The sequence below is a fragment of the Hetaerina americana genome, unplaced genomic scaffold (assembly GCF_022747635.1).
Source record: "Hetaerina americana unplaced genomic scaffold, ioHetAmer1.1.p SCAF_5, whole genome shotgun sequence".
Classification (NCBI taxonomy): Eukaryota; Metazoa; Arthropoda; class Insecta; order Odonata; family Calopterygidae; genus Hetaerina; species Hetaerina americana.
In genome coordinates, this window is record NW_027287095.1 from 49,488,502 (window position 1) to 49,509,086 (window position 20,585).

A 20,585-nucleotide genomic window follows, 5' to 3' on the forward strand; every position below is an offset into this window, starting at 1 on the left:
GTCCTTTAGTTTTAAAAACTTTTTGTAGTTGACCTCTCATTTCCTGAGCGACAATATGTTTTACCCCTATATTTTCTCTTTGGAGGGCTATTTCGCAGTCTACGGCAAAGTTTTTTACGTCCTTCATCGAGACTGGAATTTTTGGAACGTACTTTAAGCCTTTTTCAAGCAAGCTTATTTCATTGGCTTTAAAATTGTGCTCTGATAGGTTGATGACTTTTTGTCCAAAGTGATTATTTGCACCGACAGGTGATTCAAACGATTTATCATTAGAAACGGATTTGCTCTCCTCTTCTACCATATATATACCTTCTATATCAATACCAATCAATGACATTCCGTTTCGTGTGGAACTACAAAGTTAGTCCTTTCATTTATTTATATAATAAGAACACATATTTAAGAAGGAAAGGAAATACTGGTGTTACCCCAAGGCATAAAATAATTTCATCATCATGGAAAATATTACTTAACTGTGTCATATGCAGGAGCAATAAAAAAAAGTATACAAGCATAACATTATACGGAGCTTTTTTAAAACTACTGGACATGAATTCTCCCTGAATTGAAGTTGAATAAATATGGATCAAAATGCCATTAAACAATCCCGAGGTCAGCCCATTCAATCATCATTTTTTCTACTTTATAAATGGAAATGGTACCTAAAATGAATGAGTCTAATCAATGACATTCCAATCAACATGAATAAACATGAAAAGTCTGTAACAAGGCAGTTTAAGTACAACCCTAAATTAAGGGAGATTTGCGAAGAACAAATATCAACTCCGATAATCGCATCCCCAACCCTACCACATATTGTAACCTTAAAACTATGGTTTTTATTATACACACTTTTGAACATTCTTAAATCACAAACTCACATCAAAATCATCGAGTGCTGCAGCCAGTTCACCTGGCCCATCATATGGGTGATGAGGCGCTACCGATGGACCCTTCCCTTGAGCCACATCTGAAATGGTGTTGACAGCCTCACACACCTGCTTAAAGACATAGTCGCGATTTGCCTTTGCAGCTGCTAGTTCTGGATGACGCACATACACCTTAAAGTAGAAGGCACAAATACAGATTCAGTAAATTTAATCAAACAATAAACCTCAATAAGAAACTGTCACTATACATAGTCTTTCAGCCACGGACACAGTAATGGGAGGCACACAACTTCCACAGCTATTGATACAATTTGGGATAATTAGATAATAAAGGAAAAGTCATACATACAATAGAGAAAAAACCTGCATCACCCCTCATTCAAGATACCAGGAAGTCAAAGTTAGAGGTTCCAACTTTCAAATGAATCACAATTAGAAACTGAATGGGTTGCAGCAACATTGCCAACCATCATTTTTCCTCCTAGTGATATAGGGTATTCAGATAAGTCGAAATTTTCTTGCTTTTTTAAGCCACCAGAAATCTAAATACTACCTATATTGAAGTAACAAGGTGGCTTTTCAAGGGCCATGAATTCAGCACAGAAATAGTGAAAATTGAAGTTCTCTATGATGCATAAGCTATCAATAACTAGTGATAAGAATCCATAGGTCCCCTGAATTACTTCATAAACATTGCTATTGATTGATTTTCCTTTTTTTTTCCAGAAATTCTTTTTGACTGTTTCAGAATAAACTTCAAAACTAATTCCAGGCACTCCCTAAGACAAGGACTGGGAGCCTGAGTGGATTGGTGTATCACCACATAACTTCCTATAGTGAAAGAAAACTGAAAAACATGAGACCCATATTTTAAGAAATAAATCCATTGAAACATTGGTTTCAAAGTAAACCATATTATTACCACTAAGATTGAGTATCACAAGCTAAAAGTTGGACCAAAAGAGTACGATATATATGTACATCTGCTAATGAACCAAAATTATCTGAGGCATGGTTTTTTAATAAAATGCCATAATAAAGGCAATTAATAAAAGGTTTACATTTCCGTATACTGGTAGCCATTTCATTCTGGTAAAATACCTGCCTTGACTGTTTTACTTATTTATGTACTTTCTCCCGCCTTTTTCCACCATTGCTGATGATCCACCCAAAATGACACAACTCCAACAATACCTCCAAACGTTGTATTACCCATAAACTTTATGGATTCAGGCTTAACTTGGTGGAAGCTGTACACATCCATAATAACAGAAGGAACAATGTACTTTTCCAAGGAATTTTCCCACTTGGTGCAATGTGCAACCATCATATGATATGCAATCATCACCTCATGATGCTGAAGCATGGTTAACTTTGTACTAATTAGTAAAATTCTTTGGAAACATTAGTTGTTTTTTGTCATTATTACAGAACTAAGGTTTACATCTGCTGCCATCCTTTCTTCTAACACAGACAAAAACATTATTTGCTGCATCTTCACCCCCGAGTCAACATGGATCATCTTCAGATTCCCTTTTCTTTTCCACAACCACTGAATTGGCCAAAATGCAATCTATTGACTTCTTTCTTCTCCAGGGCTACAGACTCTTTTGGTTTTCTTTAATGCTTGACTACATATAAATACATTTATGCTAATTTTTGCAAAATTTTTGGTCATATATTTAATTCTGTTGTATCAAATTGTCAGTTAAAATTAAAACTTCCACATTGAGGTGAGGGTAAAAGAAAGAATTCCACAAAGTTAAGCCTGAAACTGTTAGCTTCCATATTGAGGCTGTAGGAATATTCGGTTTTGAAGCATAAAACATATAACATCATATAACATCCACACCTCTATAATGTCAATACGCCTTTTTGTCTTAAGAGACACTATCTATAGCCATTGCATATGTAGTTTTAACCAAACCTATACTTCCCAACATGGTCAACTTTTCAAAAATATCTTTCTGAAATTGGAATGCATCTACTGTATGTTTACCTTGGAAGCAGTGAGAAGCATTGTGGAGTGTTTTTTGAGGATAGCTCTTGCAGCAGCCAAATCATCCCGCAGGCGTGGATCCTTAAGCTCACGTTGTCGTTTAGCTGCTTGTGCCATAAGATCTGAAGCATTGCGCCCAAATGCCTTGATGCTGTCCAGCAGCTCAGATTGGCTTGAGGCATTCTTCACCTTTTCAAGGTCATCCTCCACCTAAATTGTGAAAATTGAAAGTAAAACAAAATACGCACTACTATTTATGCGGATGAAATAAAAAGTGATCATTGTATCACTGTATATCATCTAAAATCATCATTTTGAAGGTATAAATATCCACTATGAGGCACAATAATTCAACATAGAAAGGAATCAGTTGGATGGGATAATTTGCCACACACAAACACAGCTGGCAATAATTATTGGCATACAATATCTTGCTAATTTGGCAATTATACAATGCTGTAAAAAATTACTTACCACTCGTAAAGACTTGAGCAATAAATGAACATCCACCATATCTGCAAGAATTAGCAGTCTTGTAACGGCAGAGAGAAGGTTTCGTGCAGCACGCACCATGTTACTTCTTTTCAATGATGAGCATGGGTCATCAGCAAATTCTCTTGCAGCAACACTCATTGCTTCCCCTGCAAATTTCATTTAGCCATCAAATACAACACAAAGAAATTAATTAAATGTTTAAGTACATACTCACAGTGTAACATGTAAAAGATAACATTTTACAAAGAAACCTCTAATAATGATAGATAATATAATTTTGTAAATAATACATTTGCTGATTATAGGTAATATTCAAGAGTTCATTTGTTATGGAATATAAGTGTGCATCCTAAAACGAATATCATCTATAACTGCAGCGAATGGACCAAGAAGAAAATGTCACTTCTATATTACTCCAAAATTTTAATGCTAAGAACAACGAATTGCAAATTTTATCAAACAATGGTATGTTACATTGATGAAGGAAAACATGATATCTCCAAGAAAACATATGAGTAAAGGCTAACTTTGAAACTTCTTAATACACTAGTCACAAATACCTATGTACCTACCTGTTTTGCGTACTTCTTCGACAGCGGAGAGCATTTCCTGTTTTATATCCGGATTTTCATATGCTATTAATTCACCTTTCTCGATGAAATTTTCTGTGGCCTTCTCGACTGCGGCAACTAAGACGTGAGCTCGCTTTGAGCGACCTTTCTTCTTCTTTGAGGGACCTTTTGTGCTTACTAAAGTGGTTACCTAGAATCGAGCAAATCCATCCAAACCCAAATTAGCAAATAGTAGCCTACGGTTAATAAAGAGTTATTCTACGATAAAATTAGAGACGATGAAAATTACCTGAAGAACAAGCGGCTCTAACGTCTTCTCCACTGACATTGTACGAATTTCCAAATTTTTGGGATCCCATTTTAAAGCGATAGGTCCAAAATGATCAGCCATCTCTCAGGTTATATCTTGATATTTCATGCAAATAAATTGTATGCTAGGCCACGCCTATTCATGAAAGGAGGTGATAATATAGTTGACATTGTGAAATTGATAGAAATGCAAACATAAGCCTTAGTAACCTCAAATCAAGTACCGAAGGTCAAATTTTACAAAGATATCCCATGGGATACCTTTAAACTCTTAGAAATAATTTTTTACTCACATAAATAAATCAAAACATTAGAAAAAACAAACTAAAAAAATCCCTAGGTATCTCGTTCACAGTTCACTTAATATAACACACCCTTCTGAATCATTACGCCAACTAGTTCACGGAATTTACCAATAGGCGGATGACTAACCCCAAGATGCGCGATATGCGCGTCGATGGAAATGAGTCACCGCCCTTGTGCGGGAATTTCAATGAGAGTGGAAAGATAACCTTCAAAAAGAATTTAATATTCCATCCCATAGAGTCGAAATTTGGCCGTAAACAAGAAATACATGTTCCCAGATAATGGGGATGTAAAATCATCGATGATTGAGAGAGTTCTATTCTTATGGAAACATGCCCCTGGTCTGATAGAGCACAGACCCCCAATACTATATACTATAAATTCTTTGCACTTCAGAATTAGCTTTCTAATAAAACGTGATAAAGATGACCAGTGGAACAATCCATAAAGTGTATCAAATACTATATAATACCAGCATTTAGAGGATAAAGGCGAGGATAGCTATTTGCCAACATGGTACATGAAAGAATGTAGACTAAAGGAAGAGTTCAAATTTTATTGACACAGAGTTGTTTGCCGGGATTAAAGATAGATATTCCACATAAAAATTTTATGGCTTACTTTTGTGGTGAAAAGGCCTCAGAAGCAATGAATGAATTCCCCCAAAATAATGTAATAAGAGGTGAGCAAAGAATTCACTTCAATAGTTGTAGGCTGATCATATATATATATATATATATATATATATATATATATGTATGTTTACATAATGTTAATGGTAGCCTTTGTTAGCCTTTTCAGGATTACATATGATACAGACATATTGTGACTTATAGACTTATTTTTTGTGTATGTGTACAAATACACATGTATATGTATGTATACTTATTTACACATACCCATATTTTATCTCATGTGTGTACTCTTAATTTGCTGATGGTAATAATTTAAGTGACTAACAAATAATTTTATAGAATTAGTGTTATTATTTCACTGGATTAATCAACAAAATTAAAAACCTGTTAGTTTTCCAGAAAGTGTGCGCATTCAAAGTGCAGAGAGGTTGGCCAAACTACAACAATTCACATATTTCATTTATGGACAAATGGCATTATACCACATACTCAAACAGAATTAAGTAGCTCCCTGAAAGAAATTTGTACACATTTGCATTTTATATGTTTCAGGTGATGTGCCTCATGAATTTGAAACATTTTTAGATAATTTCTTTTTCTTGATATTGGACCAACCTTGGTATTTGCACATATTCCCTCCAAGACTTACACCAAGGAGATCAGTCTGAATCAGAAATATGTTGCAACATTGTAATGACAATGGGTTTATCATACATTCAGATACTTCATATTTCAGCTGTAGGGTTTGGTATTGTGCAAAATTTGCTTTTATCCCTTTCTTTCCATTTCTCTCTTGGCAAATATTAATCTAAAATGCTCATTGTCTAAGGAACAATCAAGAAGCCAGCGCTGTTGAAAAATAAAATATGAAAACTTACATCCAGGTTAATATAGTTTTAAAATATCACTGAACTGACCAGTTCCGTTCCCAGCCTTTTGGGAAACAATTCATGTACCATATGCCAGCCAACCAATCAGTCATCAAGCTGATGGTCAATTTGATAGGTGAGGGTAGAGCTCACCTAGTACAAAGCTCAGCAGCGTGTGAAAGTCTCACATAGTAGGAAGACCAGGTCCTTTCCCTCTTCCACCTTATGGCTTCCTAGGGAGATCAGGTACCCAAAAAATCACACAGAGTGAAACTGAGGGTGTCCAAGGCATGCCCAGGAATTGAACCCATGCTCTCCAGTCAGTAGCCCAATGCTCTGCCCCCTGGACAACCATGTCAATACATACATGTATGCCAAACATTATATATAAAACATGGGGTGGGTAAGTACCTTTTAGAAATGAACCAAACCTTTAGGTTAGTTTTTGTTGCATGAGGATGGATTTCTCCTTGAGTCAAGCCTTAAGGCAAGCAACATTCATGCATCAGGGTAGTTGGAGCAATTGGATCCCTGTACCACCTAAAAATTCTAATGCCAAAAATATAAATCTGGGACCCTTCAGTCAATGGCTGAATTTATTTTCCCCTAGGCTACCATGCTGCTTGTGTTTGGCACCAAGGAATATATGTATCCGGGGTGGTACAGCATTTTACATGATAGTAGGTTTTAATGGATTTGACTTAGTTTGGTAACTTTCAGTGGCCCAACGTAATATACCCAAAATGCATCCTAAAAATATGCCCAAAATGTCCCTTAAGAAATATGTCTGTTTTCCCCAAATGTTCAAGTTGGAGGCACCACACGTGCTGAATTTCTTCCCCGACAAATTCATTGATATTTAAATCAATAATATAAGCTATTAAGGCATTTAAAGCTTGCCATTGTGGATTCTTTAGAGGACCTTGGGTGTTTTTAGAGATTATGATATCTTTCTAAAGAAAATTTCTTTGATTTTATGACTTTGTATCCCTAAAATTTTAGTATGTTTCCATATCATGAAAAGAACAATCCCCAACCTTTTCTCTACAGGTGTGTATCCTTTTTAACATGTTTATATGAATAAACCATATTTATATGAATAAACCATATTTATATGAATAAACCATATTTATATCAATAAATTACATCTATGATTACCTATCAAAAACTTTCCAGGGCTTTGTACTTGTTACAACTAAAAACATGCATGAGTGGAGACTACATGAGAGTAGCCTACTTTGATTTCTTTCAGAGCATACTCATCTATGGTCTTGGACTTTGGGGGCATGCTCCTGAAACTGTGGAAATAATTTTACTGCAGAAGGCAATGAGACTTCTAAGTTATTCTGGCTTCCATGAATATCCCAGGCCAAATTCAAAAGCCTGGAAATTCTAACTACGAGGGTCATCCGGAAAGTAGTACCCGTTCGTGCCGCATGAAGTGCTGACGACGCGAGTAGCCGCTGGACGAGGTCGGATAGCTTCAGTGGCTTGTCTGCCTTCTCTGAGCCAAGTTGCGTGACGCTAGCATTGCCTGTGTTGTTTCTGTGATTGTTTACAATGTTTAAAAAAATTGAGAACGCCGCCAGTTGTGAAGTGAGGGCAGTGATTAAATTCCTCAATGCAAGAAACGTTCGCCCATGTGATATTCATCGCCAATTAAAGGAGGTGTATGGAGACAATGTAATGGACGAGTCGTCTGTTCGGCGGTGGTGTCGCAACTTCAACATGGGGAGGGGGAACACACACGACGATGAGCGTTCGGGGAGACCGTCTGTCATTACAGACCAACTGGTGAGCTCAGTTGACGAATTCGTGAGGAACGATCGGCGCGTCACAATTGATGACATCTGTGAGCATTTTCCCAATGTTTCTCGAACAATTGTTCATGAAATTGTTAAACACCATCTGCATTATGCAAAAATTTGTGCCAGATGGGTCCCTCGCGTATCTCAATGAGCTGGCGGCGAAGGACTATGCAGCAGGAATACAGAAACTTGTCACACGTTATGACAAATGCCTTAATTTGCTTGGAGATTATGTTGAGAAGTAGTTTAAAGTATCCTCTTTCAAATAAAATTTTTTATGTTTGTTAATATTTACTTTTGTGTCTTTATTTCACGAACGGGTACTACTTTCCGGATGACCCTCGTATTTTACAGAATGTTTGTGCTACGCAGCCTCATGCACATTTAAAAAAACCTGAATCTACTTCCAATCCAGTCATCAGTTTCATATTTGTTTTATGCTTGAAGGAAGAATCAAAAAGACTGCAATTCCACAGAAAAGCATCCAAATGATGCTACAATGTATCATCATATGAACTGGTTTGACAAGATATTCACACCCATACATCGTTAATAGGTGGGGTTGTGCAGAGGATTGGGGGGGGGGGGGGGGGAGGAGAGAGGTAGAGTGGAAAGAGGTTGATGTACGGTGGATAGTCACTGGGTTCGGGGCAACAACCAGAGGTCATTAGGGGTTCTTAGGTAGTAATTGTGGAATGTAAAGGTAGGAGTGGAAAGGGAAAAGGTGGTCATTGGTGATGGTTTCCTTTCTCCGTGCATAGGTCGGTATGACCTATTGTTCATGGATGTCCATCCATGTCCCCTTCTTCTCCTTGCACATTACTTGTGGCACAAATTCCTTATGATTACCCTTGCTGAGGTGGGCTGCAAGCTGTAACACTCCCGTTCCTCTGTTGAAGTCCTGGTGATGTTCCTCTGCTCACACCCGAAGAGTCTGTCCAATGTATGACTCGTTGCAATCCACACATTGCAGGTGGTAAACTCCACTCCATTGAAGTGTCTCCACAAGATCTTTCACTGTTGGTAGTAGTCATGCTGTGGAAAGCTGCTAGTTTTTGGTTTATTGCATGTTTGAAAATGGCATATAAGACCTGGGCCATGGAATTTCTTGTAAAACCAGTCCAGATGATGCTACAGTGTAGCGAAACGGTTCAACAGTAATAAATTCTCTCCTGTGGAAACGCAAAATCTTCTTGAGTCTTCATTCCTGCATTAAAATGGATTGCCATGAAATATCAGCCTCAATTATCTCTCATTTCTATTATGAATGATATTGCCCTTCAAAATATTTTGAATAATTTAATTTAAAAAATCTTAATTCCTCAGGATTAATATGCTGTCCAAATGAATTTGATGAAGATTCATTAAAAGTATACTCTACGGTTTCAGGCCTCACTTCGTGGAAGTATTTGATATCCATATTAAAAGATTTTGTACTTTTCTATTGACTTCACTTAAGCCAAAGGAAGAGAACAACATCTTTTAGCTTGAATATTTAATAATAAAACATCAGATTTTACACTGTAGTTTACTAGTTACCTTGAATGGATAGACATTAAAATACATGATGCGTTTGATAAAGAGGAGATATTTTAGATGCATTTTTTAAGCTGATCCCAACCTTCCCTCTTAAACCCAATAACTCAGCCCACATTTTAGATAAGTGCTGATCTTAAACCATGCCATTGTTTCATTTTATTTATGTTACAAGGTTTAGTTATTTATCTAAAAACATTGAGTCCTCTTCAAGATTTGTCTCCACCATCCATTTATCACCAACATCTTCCGAAACTATACTCATGGTAGCACTGAAACTAGTATCTGTGTGCTATGATGAACAGGTAAGATAACTGAAAGAATTTTGGAATATTTAACAGATCTCTCAAATGTCCCTGTATTCAATTTATGTTATATAAAGGCAACAATCAAACGAGTCTTTGGTTCTCCTCCTTCTTATGGAATGGTATGTGATGACATTCTATTAAGACAACTACCATGTTAAGTTACCCATTAAGTTCAATTGGTGTAACGCCACTAGAATTCCCTAATCTCCTCTTTGAAACCAAATGGAAATCACATGATACTTTCCTCATCAATTCCAAAGAAGAAATATCTCTTGTCTGAGACTTGAAAGTTAATTCATTAAGCAAACAATAGAAAATTTATTTGGATTATTAATGCTACAATGAAGGGTATTTATAAGGTGAATGTAAAACTGAAATGATAATCAGAGCATTTATCTAGATGGAATGGTATACACACACACACCAAAACCTATTCACTCAAAACTATAGTATTCAGGGTTAAGTCATATAGAAATTGAATCAAAGTTATCAACCTGATGGTTGGTTTGATAGGCAAGGGTTGAGCTCACCACGACATATTAAACCCAATGGTATGTAAAAATCACACATCAGGGTGGGTGGGGGCAAGTTCCTTTCCCTGTGCAACCTATGGTTCCCCAGAAAGATCCGGTCCCCAAAAAATCACCCAGCTTGAAGTTGAGATTGCCCAAGACATCCTGAGGAATCGAACCCTCAAGTCAGTAGTTCAAAGTTCTACCCACAGGATTACCACATTTCACAGGTCATATAGACACAGCTTATATACTTGAACATATAAGTTAGTAAAACTTAATTAACTAATACATTTTATGTGATTTCTTCTCATTTCAAAAAGGATGGCAGAAAAATTGGTCTTATAAAAAACTATAGAATCAGCAAAAAGAAACCAATGTTTTTATCTGCAACAAAATATTCAGTCAAAGGGTTCGTATTACACACCTGTAATGAAATGTATATCTAATGTTATATTCAGGTCAAACATTTTGGGTTACATTCAGGTTACATGTTGTACTCCCAATTTGAGCATTGTGTAAGCTATAACACAAATAAATATGAAATATGCATCACATATTCACTGTGACATATTTTTGGGCATAAATCACTTGCACAACTACACTCAACTCCAGAATTTACTAACCAAGTTCATAACTTTAATGGCACATCACTTAGTTGGTAAGGGTGTTTGGCCATAAAAATAACATCCTCACTCAGTACAATCTCTTGATGCACACACATAGAGCATGTGGTGCAGATGTGCTCTCAATATATCCAAACCACTGCCCCTGACCTCTTAGGTATCTACAGTTGACTTAGCACATTCACACCTTGCCAGGAAGTAATCATCTGTCCCAGTGGTCAAGAAGTTTCTCCTATATTTCCTCTTCATTACTCAAGAAATACTCCCTCTGCTTGGAATTATCACTTTGATGTCCCCTGATAGCATTTCTCTAATTCCAGGAATGACCTACAAATCATGACTGAAAAATTCTTTGACCTCCATCCATCACATCATTGGCATGCCATTTTGTACCTAATTTGCTTTGATTAATACTTTATTATGCGGGAGGCAGCATTATCAAGATATACTTGAATTAACGCTGTCCCAAGGCAGCTTCAATTTCAATGTTAACCAAATTTCACTGCAGAACTATGTCAATGCAAAAGTAATGATGAAAAGACAATTCACATCAGGATATGACCAAAATTCTAAATAGAAAATGGAAATACTTTTAGAGTTAACTTCCTATAAAACAGCCAGAGTATTTGAAGTTGAATTAGAGAACCCATACGTTCAGGACCTAATTTATTGATTTTATTCATTTCACGGCCAGTTAGTGCTGTTAAATATTTATCAGATCAGCTAATTACAATGTTATTTTTTTATAATGTTATTCCATGGATATTTTACTGGATATCACCAAGGGATGATGATATCCACAAAAATGCAAATGATAAATATCCAAAAAGCATACATATAACCTTCTCCAGAATTACTAGGTGAAAAATAGCAATGATTAATTTTGTAAATCCACAGCTTTAGATTTTGGATGTTTCACTAGGGTGTTTGAAACTTAGTTTAATAAAATCTAACAAAAAAGCAGAAATCACCAATATGTACCAGTATCATCAATTATGTATGCTGAACTTAAACAAGGAGGACATAACCACTGTAATATGATTGTGCACTACTGACTGATTCTGTGGAAAATCAATACGGCTAAAATAAATTTAAAATTATTTCAAATATTTGTAAATGAGAAAAAATTATAATTAAATGTAAAAAAACATAATTCAAACTTAATAGGTATTTTTCATACATTTTATTATACAATTCACCATTAAAGTTGAGTATAGAAAATTTTCATGAATTCATTGTGTATCACAGTTCATAATCATTAGGATGATACAGCTCACTTAATAATCTGTACACATAAGATGGTGCATGGCCACCACTGAAAAGAATAGAAGATTTATATTAACAACAAAATTAGAGACTATCACAATAGCAATATGATTCATAATACAACTCATTTGATAATGATTTTGTTAATAAAAACTGCCACAGGAAGAAACCAATGGAGGAACAACTCCCTCCTGGAATTATTAAAATCACAACCTTGGAGAATCCACCCACCCACCAATTTAAAAACTTATGTTCATTTACATGTTATCCATTAAGATCTTATCCCCACCAATCCTTTTTTATGAGATAATCCTGGAAAATATTTTTTTTGCTTTTGTAATGTCTCCATATTCCTAATAATAATACTATTGATCAAGTGCCTCTTCAAAACTGCATAAAATCAAGCCAATACTGGATCATTTGATAAAAAATTAAATACAGCTATATCCCTTATTATTTATTATCTGCCAATAAAAGTTTGTCCCATTGGAAACACCATCTGGGATAGAATGTTAGCTTTAAAAAAATGAGATGTCAGTTTCATGAACTCATTCAAATAGTAAGTTTAACTGTAAGCAACACATGAATACACTTCTCAAAGTCAAAACATTGCAAAAATAGCAAAAAGGATATTGCTTCAGTATAAAGGATGCTAGCCACTGCCCAGTTCTTATGATTACATGGATTACAGCAAGCACAAGCATGGCACAAATATAATAAATTGTTTACTCACGTGTTAGAAATGAAAAGTGTGACCAACTCTGGAGGAACATAATCGAACACTGGATTGTACACATGCACTTTGGAAACAATTGAACCATCACTATGACTCAGGACCTTTTCCGGAGATACATAACAATTGAAGTCTTGATCGGAAGAGCATAAATACTGTGGGCTGAGTTTGTGCATTGGAGCCAATACAATAACCTGAAATACACGTGAAATATCATTTGTTAAACTTATATAATGAATGAGATTTCAAGCCGTTTGCTAACAATTAACAGAAATATGAATCCAGAAAATGAAGAGTCATCCCTAATAAGCGTTAATGTTAATTAAATTAACCAAAAATATCAGACCATTTTCTTAAAAATTCCAACAAGTTTCCTTAAGGAGTAAGTTTCTTGAAATAATCTAAAATTGGGCTTTTTTGATTTTGTCTACCCTGAATTGGGAATGACACGAAGGGCATACTTGGCGGTAGGAACATCTTAGCTTTATTTATCCAATAAAAACTGAAAATATCCCACACTGTACTTCCTTTGGTTTACTCAGTACACATACTAGTAGATACTATATCAGCAAGATTTTATCCAATGTTTGGCTGTTTTAAATTACAAGAAATTTAAATTCCCATTTTCATACAATTTAATGGCTTTTGAAAGAGTAAAAAATTATACATTTTTTTTAAGTGAAGGAGATGAGTGATATTGGACACAAATTGAGCAATTAGGATTAACAGGGTGTAAAAAGTGACCTAGTGAAATATGGGCATCTTTTCTGGGTGGTCACATAGGAGAAATGTTGTCACTTATTTACAAAATATATGAAAATTGTGAAATTAAAATAACAGTTTACCGGAACTGAATAATGCTTCGCAGCAAGTGCTACTATGTGGCTTCCGCAGACAGCTCTCAATCCCCCATTTGCCATCACTGTATGAGTTCCTATAATAACTTTGTTGACTCTTGACATCATAGCAAATATAGCAGAATCAGCAATAACAGTTGTTTTAATTTTGCATGTAGCAAGACTTCGTGCTAAATTATGGCCCTGTAAAAAATGTGTCAGGATGAGAATAAATGATGAAATATCCAATTTTAAGGAAAAAATCATAGATCAATTTATTAAACATAAAAATATTTTTTTTTAAGCTTTGATAAATAATCAAACATCCAATTTTAAGGAAAAAATCATGGATCAATTTATTAGACATAAAAATATTTTTTTTAAGCTTTGATAAATAATCAAACATCCAATTTTAAGGAAAAAATCATGGATCAATTTATTAGACATAAAAATATTTTTTTTAAGCTTCATTAGAAAATTTTCTCTACAATTCAAGCACTAGCATCTGAAAAATATAGTAGAATAGTTTCACTGAATAAGAAATATATATATTCCCATTATAAGTTGGTAGAACAACTATTACAACTATATTTAACTACTACAACTATACAGGTATACTATAACTAAGAAATCAATGACTGTCATGAATTACCTAGGCCAAAAGATTCCATCTATGGCATTCATCCCAATGGTAGATTTATACTCTTAACAATTTAATTAATGCTATCCAATAAACTAGCTAATGATTCATTTCCTGACTTTTGCAAATGGAATGGACTAATGTAAATCGGTTTTTCAATCTTTCTAAAAAAAAATACTTTATTTTTCATCAAAATCATTTTTTATAGAACAGGAACAGCATATTTTAAAAACTCTCATTCCATGATTATTTGGTAGTCTACCATTTAAGGTATATTTTGGATAAACACAAATTTAACAGCCTTAAATTTCTTAGCCTCACTCAAGACACAACTTGACCCATATTGTAATACACCCTACTTCCATTCTGCATGTAGCCTTCTTACTTTTCTTCATTCCATTCCAAATTCACAACCCTTTCCTCCCTTCCCTCTTCCTTACTTGCCTAATGTTCTGCCCTATATCACAGTCCTAAACATTCCATCACCCATCAAAATTCTATTCATCACACTTTCCTGTCTCCTTAGGATTTTTCCCAAAAATTCTCTCTCCTCCACTAGAATGCCTAATACCTCTTCATTTGTCCTATTTTCCATCCAATTTACTTTTTCCATAATTACCTACATCCTACTATCACAAGCCTGCAATCATTCCTATCATCTTGCTACAATGACCAAGTTCCTGCACTGTACTTAACCAAGCTTCATATCCAAGTTTTCACTAACCTTTTCTTAATATTCTTACTCAGCATTCCCAGCATTAACACCCTGTACCTTGTGAAAGCCTCTTTGTCTTATGCAAATTTTCTGATGGGCCTACTACCTTCCATCACTCCCCATATTAGTTCCTCACCTAAGCTTATCATTAATATTTTGTAATTCCTAATTCTGTGTTTACATTCTTCCATTTCCTTATCTCATCTATCATCTCAGACATAATCCATAGTTTCTTTGTCATTTTACTCTTCACTGTTACTAAACATAATTTCATTGGTTGCTTTCAACATCTCTTTTTTGAGAATGTTCCCATCTTTCTTCTAATTACTCATCTCTATCCTCACTCATCAATTTTTCCACTGCCTCCAGACACTCTTTCCTTTTCATCCAGACCAATATTTCTACATTCCATTTACTCATCCATCTTCCCTGTTTTATCCTCTTGAATCTGAGGAAGGAACACTTCATTAGCAATAAATTATGATCTGAATGAGCATCAGCTCTGGGGAAATTGTGCAAATAAATCACTTCCTAAATCTCCTCAAACATAGTACACCATAATTAATACCTCTCTGACACCCCAGGCATTTACCAAACATACATACGTACATTGTGGCATTTAAACTCATTGTTCATTGTGATAAAACCATTCCTCTGGTAAAAACTCCACTGATTTCACTCTGCTATCATTCCTTGTTCCTTTACCAGTCTTATTTACTCCTACTACCCTGTCCAATAAATATGCCAACTAAGGCCATAAAAACTTTATTTTGTAGCACTTAGTCTATACTGATTTTAACCCCTTTTAAGTACTCTCCATTCGTTGCTGTGCACTTATTCCATCTTCTTTTCCACTGTTTAAAGCACCCTTGGGAGTCCTCGGCAGTTAGGATTTTTAGTTGTCTCCTCGTTTCTTGCTTTATTATGTCCACATCTTCCCAGTAATGTCCCCTCATCACATTTTTGCATTCTGGAAATATTGTCCTGGCCTTGCATCATCAGTCTCGTTGGCCATCTTTAAAACGCTTAATCCACTTAAAAATGGATGTTTTCTTCCGAGTATTATCACCATAAACAGCTGTCAACATTTCAGTAATATCTTGATAACTTTTACCGCACTTCACTAAAAACTAGATGTAGATTCGTTGCTCTGTGATTTCGTCAATTTCCATTTTTGACAAACAGTAAAAACAAGGACAACAGAAACTAACACAACTGGCACCATACGCACAGCTCGATGATCAGCCAAGCACAGAAGGCTCATTGGGTCTCAGGCAACTAGCGCTGCTAGTGGGTGGGGCTATAGTCTGCATCATGGCTGCCAGATTGCATCAGTTTGTGTATTTATTGCACAGAGCATGTATATCTCCCTTTGCACACCATGACAGTCCAATTCCCTACCTCTATCAAATGTTTCCTTCCAGGAACATGAACATTTCTCCATTTAATTATATACCCTGTAAGTTTCTTCTTCCCTATGGTTTCTTGTTGGCATTTATACCTGAATAAAGACAAATTTTGTTGGCTTAGCTTTTACTTCTATTAATAATATTCATTCACTCAATTGCTCTGTTCACTACCCTTCTTGTTCAATATCACTGCAATCCCATGCTAGCTTTCTTCCCCTTCACTGTCTACTCCATAACTATCACTCTGGTAATCTCTGATAAACTTCAATAACACCTTGCACAGCCCTAAAATATCCATATTTCCTCTCTCCATCCCCTGCTTTGTATTTCCTAATATCCTTTGCCTCAACAGTCCCTTTTGAGTCCCTATTCTAACTGGTTTGGCCCTCTTCCATTTCTTCTTTAGTGAAGCAGCCGTTGATTCTGCTTGGCATAGATTTCACAGAATCCTTGCATTTCCAGCTTCTGAGCACGACATGGCCCAGTAGACTGTGGCCGATATTTCCCCGTGCTTATCCAAATAATTGGGTCCAACATACATTAGTGAGATAAATAATTGAGGTGGTTTCCCATTACCTTTCCCATTACCTCAACAGTGTTTTTGCAGTTATACCATCACTAATGACCATTTCACTGCAGTCAGAAGACTATACACATGCCTCAATATGGGACACACCTTTCATCTTACTCTAAACCTTTGTCTTCTGTAGCAATTAACATTTCTCCCATCTGAACAGGTCTAGGGGAATAGACATGCCCTTCCACCACATCAAGGTTGTAGCTCACAGAAAGGCCCATGCCCTTGGTTTAATATTTAAAAAAATTTTAAGAGAAAAAAAGGTTATTTAAATGGAAATACAGAGGACTTATCCAGCAACAAACATTCCCCGACAAAAAACTCATCTAAAAGTAATTATATTTTTTACTTCAAGCTTATGTATCAAAACACAAGAGCATGCAATAAATCCTGTAGAAAATCACAACAAATTTTTATAATTGTTATATCTAACTCATCATTCCCTTTTAATCTGCAAGATTTTCTTGATCATAAATGTAACATTTTTACTATTCATTTTCAGGATGTGCTACACCAAGAAATGAAGTAACTCAGTGTGAGAAATCATGGGACTTTCAATGAAAAGCATTTGAAATAATGACCAGAGTTTGCACAGAAAAAAATTCTTCTTAACCCAAAGAAGACCAATTTTAAGCAGTTAATATTCAGCATGAAATTCTGAACTATCTCTAGGGATATATGAAAATGCTTTCTTTGAGTTTTGGGTAATGTTTTAAAGGAATTCATGAAAAACACCAAACATTTTTACAAGTGACTTACATGGAAAAATGGGGCACATTCAGCGACAATAACTTCGAATTTCCTTTTCATGGATGCATTCAGCATAAAGGCTTCAACAGCAGAAGACATTCCAATAGTCATGACAATTTCATTGGGATGAATGTGCTCACATGCTTGCTGAGCAATATTGTCTGCACTAAACCAATTGAAAATCACATATTTTAAAAATGGCAAACTTAACTTAATTGTACATTTATACATGCAATTGAAAACAGTTCAATGAATTGCATTGAATTTTGAGCCAGTCAATAAAACTGAGGAAATTCCCTACAATAAATACTATAAAATCTTTACACATAAAATGCAAGAAAAGGTAAATTAAAATAATTATCACAATTTCATGGAAACGTTTGCAAATAGTGGGAGACCACTGATATTATAGAAGCACCTTCCCTTAACCAAGCACAACACATTGACTTTAAAACTATTGGTCCCCAAATTCTTAATAAATAGCTTGGCACTCCTCTGCCTTAGTGTTGAATCTTTCAGAGGTACACTACTGAAGAATTCCATGCAAAAAACTGGGGATGTAGTAATAAAATAACACATGAAAGCCCACATGGCCTGAGAACTATTTTTCAAACATTGTGTAATGTTTAAACCTGTAAAATTTACATTACCTAGTTTCAAGTTCCATTTCAAACTCCCCAATGTGCTCGAATATTGATGGTTTGAGTGATGGCACATCTTCAGTGTAATTATCATCCAGAGAACCTTCTGATGTTACAATTTTATGAAGGGATTCCTGGGGGTCTAATTCTTCTTGTTCATTCTGTAACAACATACACAGCTCACTACAATTATAATCTAGTGATAAAGGATAGATAAATTACCATGGTTAAAATAGTTTCAATTCCAAGGGAAGTTTCACCTCATGGGGTAAGTATGTGGTCTGGGAGTTGGATATGAAGAGGTTTAACAAATACTGAATACGATAACCTTAAAAGGAATACTAGGAACACCTCAAGTATTTTTTAGTGAATCTGAATACGTGCAGTTCAGCCAGCAATGAAAAAATAAGCAGTAAATAAAGGTGAATGCACTTGGCACCATGCTTTTTTTGAGAGCACCAGGACTAAGCACAACTAGGATTTTAGGGATCTTGTGCTTGACTACATATGCAGCATTTGAAATAAATACTTCATATTTTAATATAAAAAGTTTTCCTCAATCCAACATGTAATTTTTTGGGTTGGGGAGAGCATGGTGAAGAAGGGCAGAGGTGAGAGAGGTCTATACTTGGTTTGGAAAAAAATTGTCTGATTCCAAGCCATTTGCATAGGAGTTACCACATGAATTAAAAAACAACACAGAGGTTTGTTTTACAGTACTTAGCCACTTCCCCATTATCTTTTTTACTCCCTCCTCTCCCTCTATTACCTGGCAATGTACTTCTCTACTGAACTATTTAATAAATAACTATTCAAATTCCTATCACTGTACTATATTTTATAGTGGTTTAAAATTAAATTTGTTGTGAACATTTTCAATAATCAATTCAATCAGTATGCGGGAAAAGATGTGTCCTCCATGAAATGAAAGAAATAGATGTATTCTTAATGTAGGAAGGCCATTATATATTTTAATGTGGAGGGAATAAAATAGAACTTTAAATCATTTTCATGAAATCGCGATTTCAATAACTTCATTTGAATAATATTGCATTAGTAAAAGAAGTATTTGCCAAAGGTGTGAGATAACGCAAAATAGCACTCGTATCAGCTGTTGCGTCAAAAATTGTGAGAAACAACTCGAAAAAGTTTGGGGCAAGATTCGAGATTTAAAACACACCATGCCATTCCAAAATTTTGTGGAGAATGAAATTTAAGTTCAACGAAGAGTCAAAGTAATACTGAAATACATGCACCGTAGTACAATGCAGTGAAAAGTTTAATATCAGCGTAATTACTACCTTCAATGCAGCGACGTACTCCTCCCGAACTATTTTGAGGACTCTTCGGACAATATTTCCCACCGTTGATTGAAAGGGTAACGATGTCATCAACACCTTCCCACTGGTTGTAATCAGGTCGATCAGCTCCCTACCAATAGGTTCCAAGATTAGGTTTGCTTGTTGAAATAAGACTACTGAAATTGCCTTATATTGCATAGCATCAAAGTAAAAATAATTCATTTTACGGACTTAGCGGTTTTCCAATCCTGAAGGGTCATTATCTTTTTCAATAATTCCACTGTTTTGCTAGCAAGGAGAAGTGAACCCGAATATCTTCTGCAATTAGGCAAAATGTATGATTATTAATAATAAAATTACCATATCAACTAAATTTGCATCATCACAAGAGACAATTTATCACCCACAAAATTAAATAAATACTAACCCCTGCTTGACATGAATGACAAATTCGGAAATGCAACCGTTGATTTCTTCATTTTGCAACATATTTGGGGTTTACTGAAACGGATAACTTGCTTATCCAGATCAAAATATTTTTAATACACTCAACGCCAGAAAGGAGCACTTAAAAACATTCTCATTCAGGCTTCACTACATAATACGGCGAATCACCTAGTTTCAATGCTGTACAATCAGACGTAACTTTCCACTATTTACCAAATTTATCGCTGCCGTCGTGGTTCAGCTTAATAAAACCCAGGTTGGGCATTTCGTTTCTTTGTCCCTTGCTTTCCGATTGTTGACGAGTGGTGCCGCTGGTGGCTTTTAGCGTCCAAGAATTCGATCCGTCTGCTGCTGGCCGACTTTTAGCGTTTTTATCACCGTGCAATCACTTTATCTATCATGGTC

At 35.4% G+C, this 20,585-nt stretch overlaps 2 protein-coding genes across 5 annotated transcripts in view; both read right to left on the reverse strand.

Moving 5' to 3' along the window:
- The window catches only part of alpha-Cat (catenin alpha), a 41,347-nt gene extending 36,677 nt beyond the window's left edge, over window positions 1-4,670 (reverse strand). For all 4 annotated transcript variants that reach the window (XM_071591841.1, XM_071591838.1, XM_071591839.1 and 1 more), the window contains exons 1-6: window positions 4,559-4,670; window positions 4,246-4,401; window positions 3,957-4,146; window positions 3,364-3,530; window positions 2,890-3,099; window positions 882-1,061 (exon numbers count right to left, since the gene is read on the reverse strand). In XM_071591841.1, the coding sequence (XP_071447942.1) occupies window positions 882-1,061; window positions 2,890-3,099; window positions 3,364-3,530; window positions 3,957-4,146; window positions 4,246-4,347 (849 nt within the window). In that variant the 5' untranslated portion in view covers window positions 4,348-4,401; window positions 4,559-4,670. The remainder of the gene's footprint in view (window positions 1-881; window positions 1,062-2,889; window positions 3,100-3,363; window positions 3,531-3,956; window positions 4,147-4,245; window positions 4,402-4,558) is intronic.
- A 6,848-nt stretch (window positions 4,671-11,518) lies between these two features.
- Window positions 11,519-20,436, reverse strand: eIF2Bbeta (eukaryotic translation initiation factor 2B subunit beta). Its single transcript, XM_071592038.1, has 9 exons — window positions 20,394-20,436; window positions 20,161-20,234; window positions 19,965-20,051; window positions 19,734-19,863; window positions 18,442-18,593; window positions 17,801-17,957; window positions 13,710-13,904; window positions 12,865-13,058; window positions 11,519-12,180 (listed from the first exon to the last, which is right to left on the reverse strand). The coding sequence occupies exons 2-9, from the start codon at window positions 20,220-20,222 to the stop codon at window positions 12,108-12,110; spliced, it is 1,050 nt and encodes a 349-aa protein (XP_071448139.1). The 5' UTR covers window positions 20,223-20,234; window positions 20,394-20,436; the 3' UTR covers window positions 11,519-12,107.
- Between the last annotated feature and the right edge of the window lie 149 nt (window positions 20,437-20,585).

Excerpts from the sequence above, each read along its gene's own strand:
- eIF2Bbeta (XM_071592038.1), bottom strand. The coding sequence starts at position 20,222 with ATGTTGCAAAATGAAGAAATCAACGGTTGCATTTCCGAATTTGTCATT. Across the intron at positions 13,905-17,800 it reads AATGTGCCCCATTTTTCCAT|GGCCATAATTTAGCACGAAG; the intron begins GTAAGTCACTTG and ends CATTTTTTACAG. Across the intron at positions 13,059-13,709 it reads CGAAGCATTATTCAGTTCCG|GTTATTGTATTGGCTCCAAT; the intron begins GTAAACTGTTAT and ends CGTGTATTTCAG.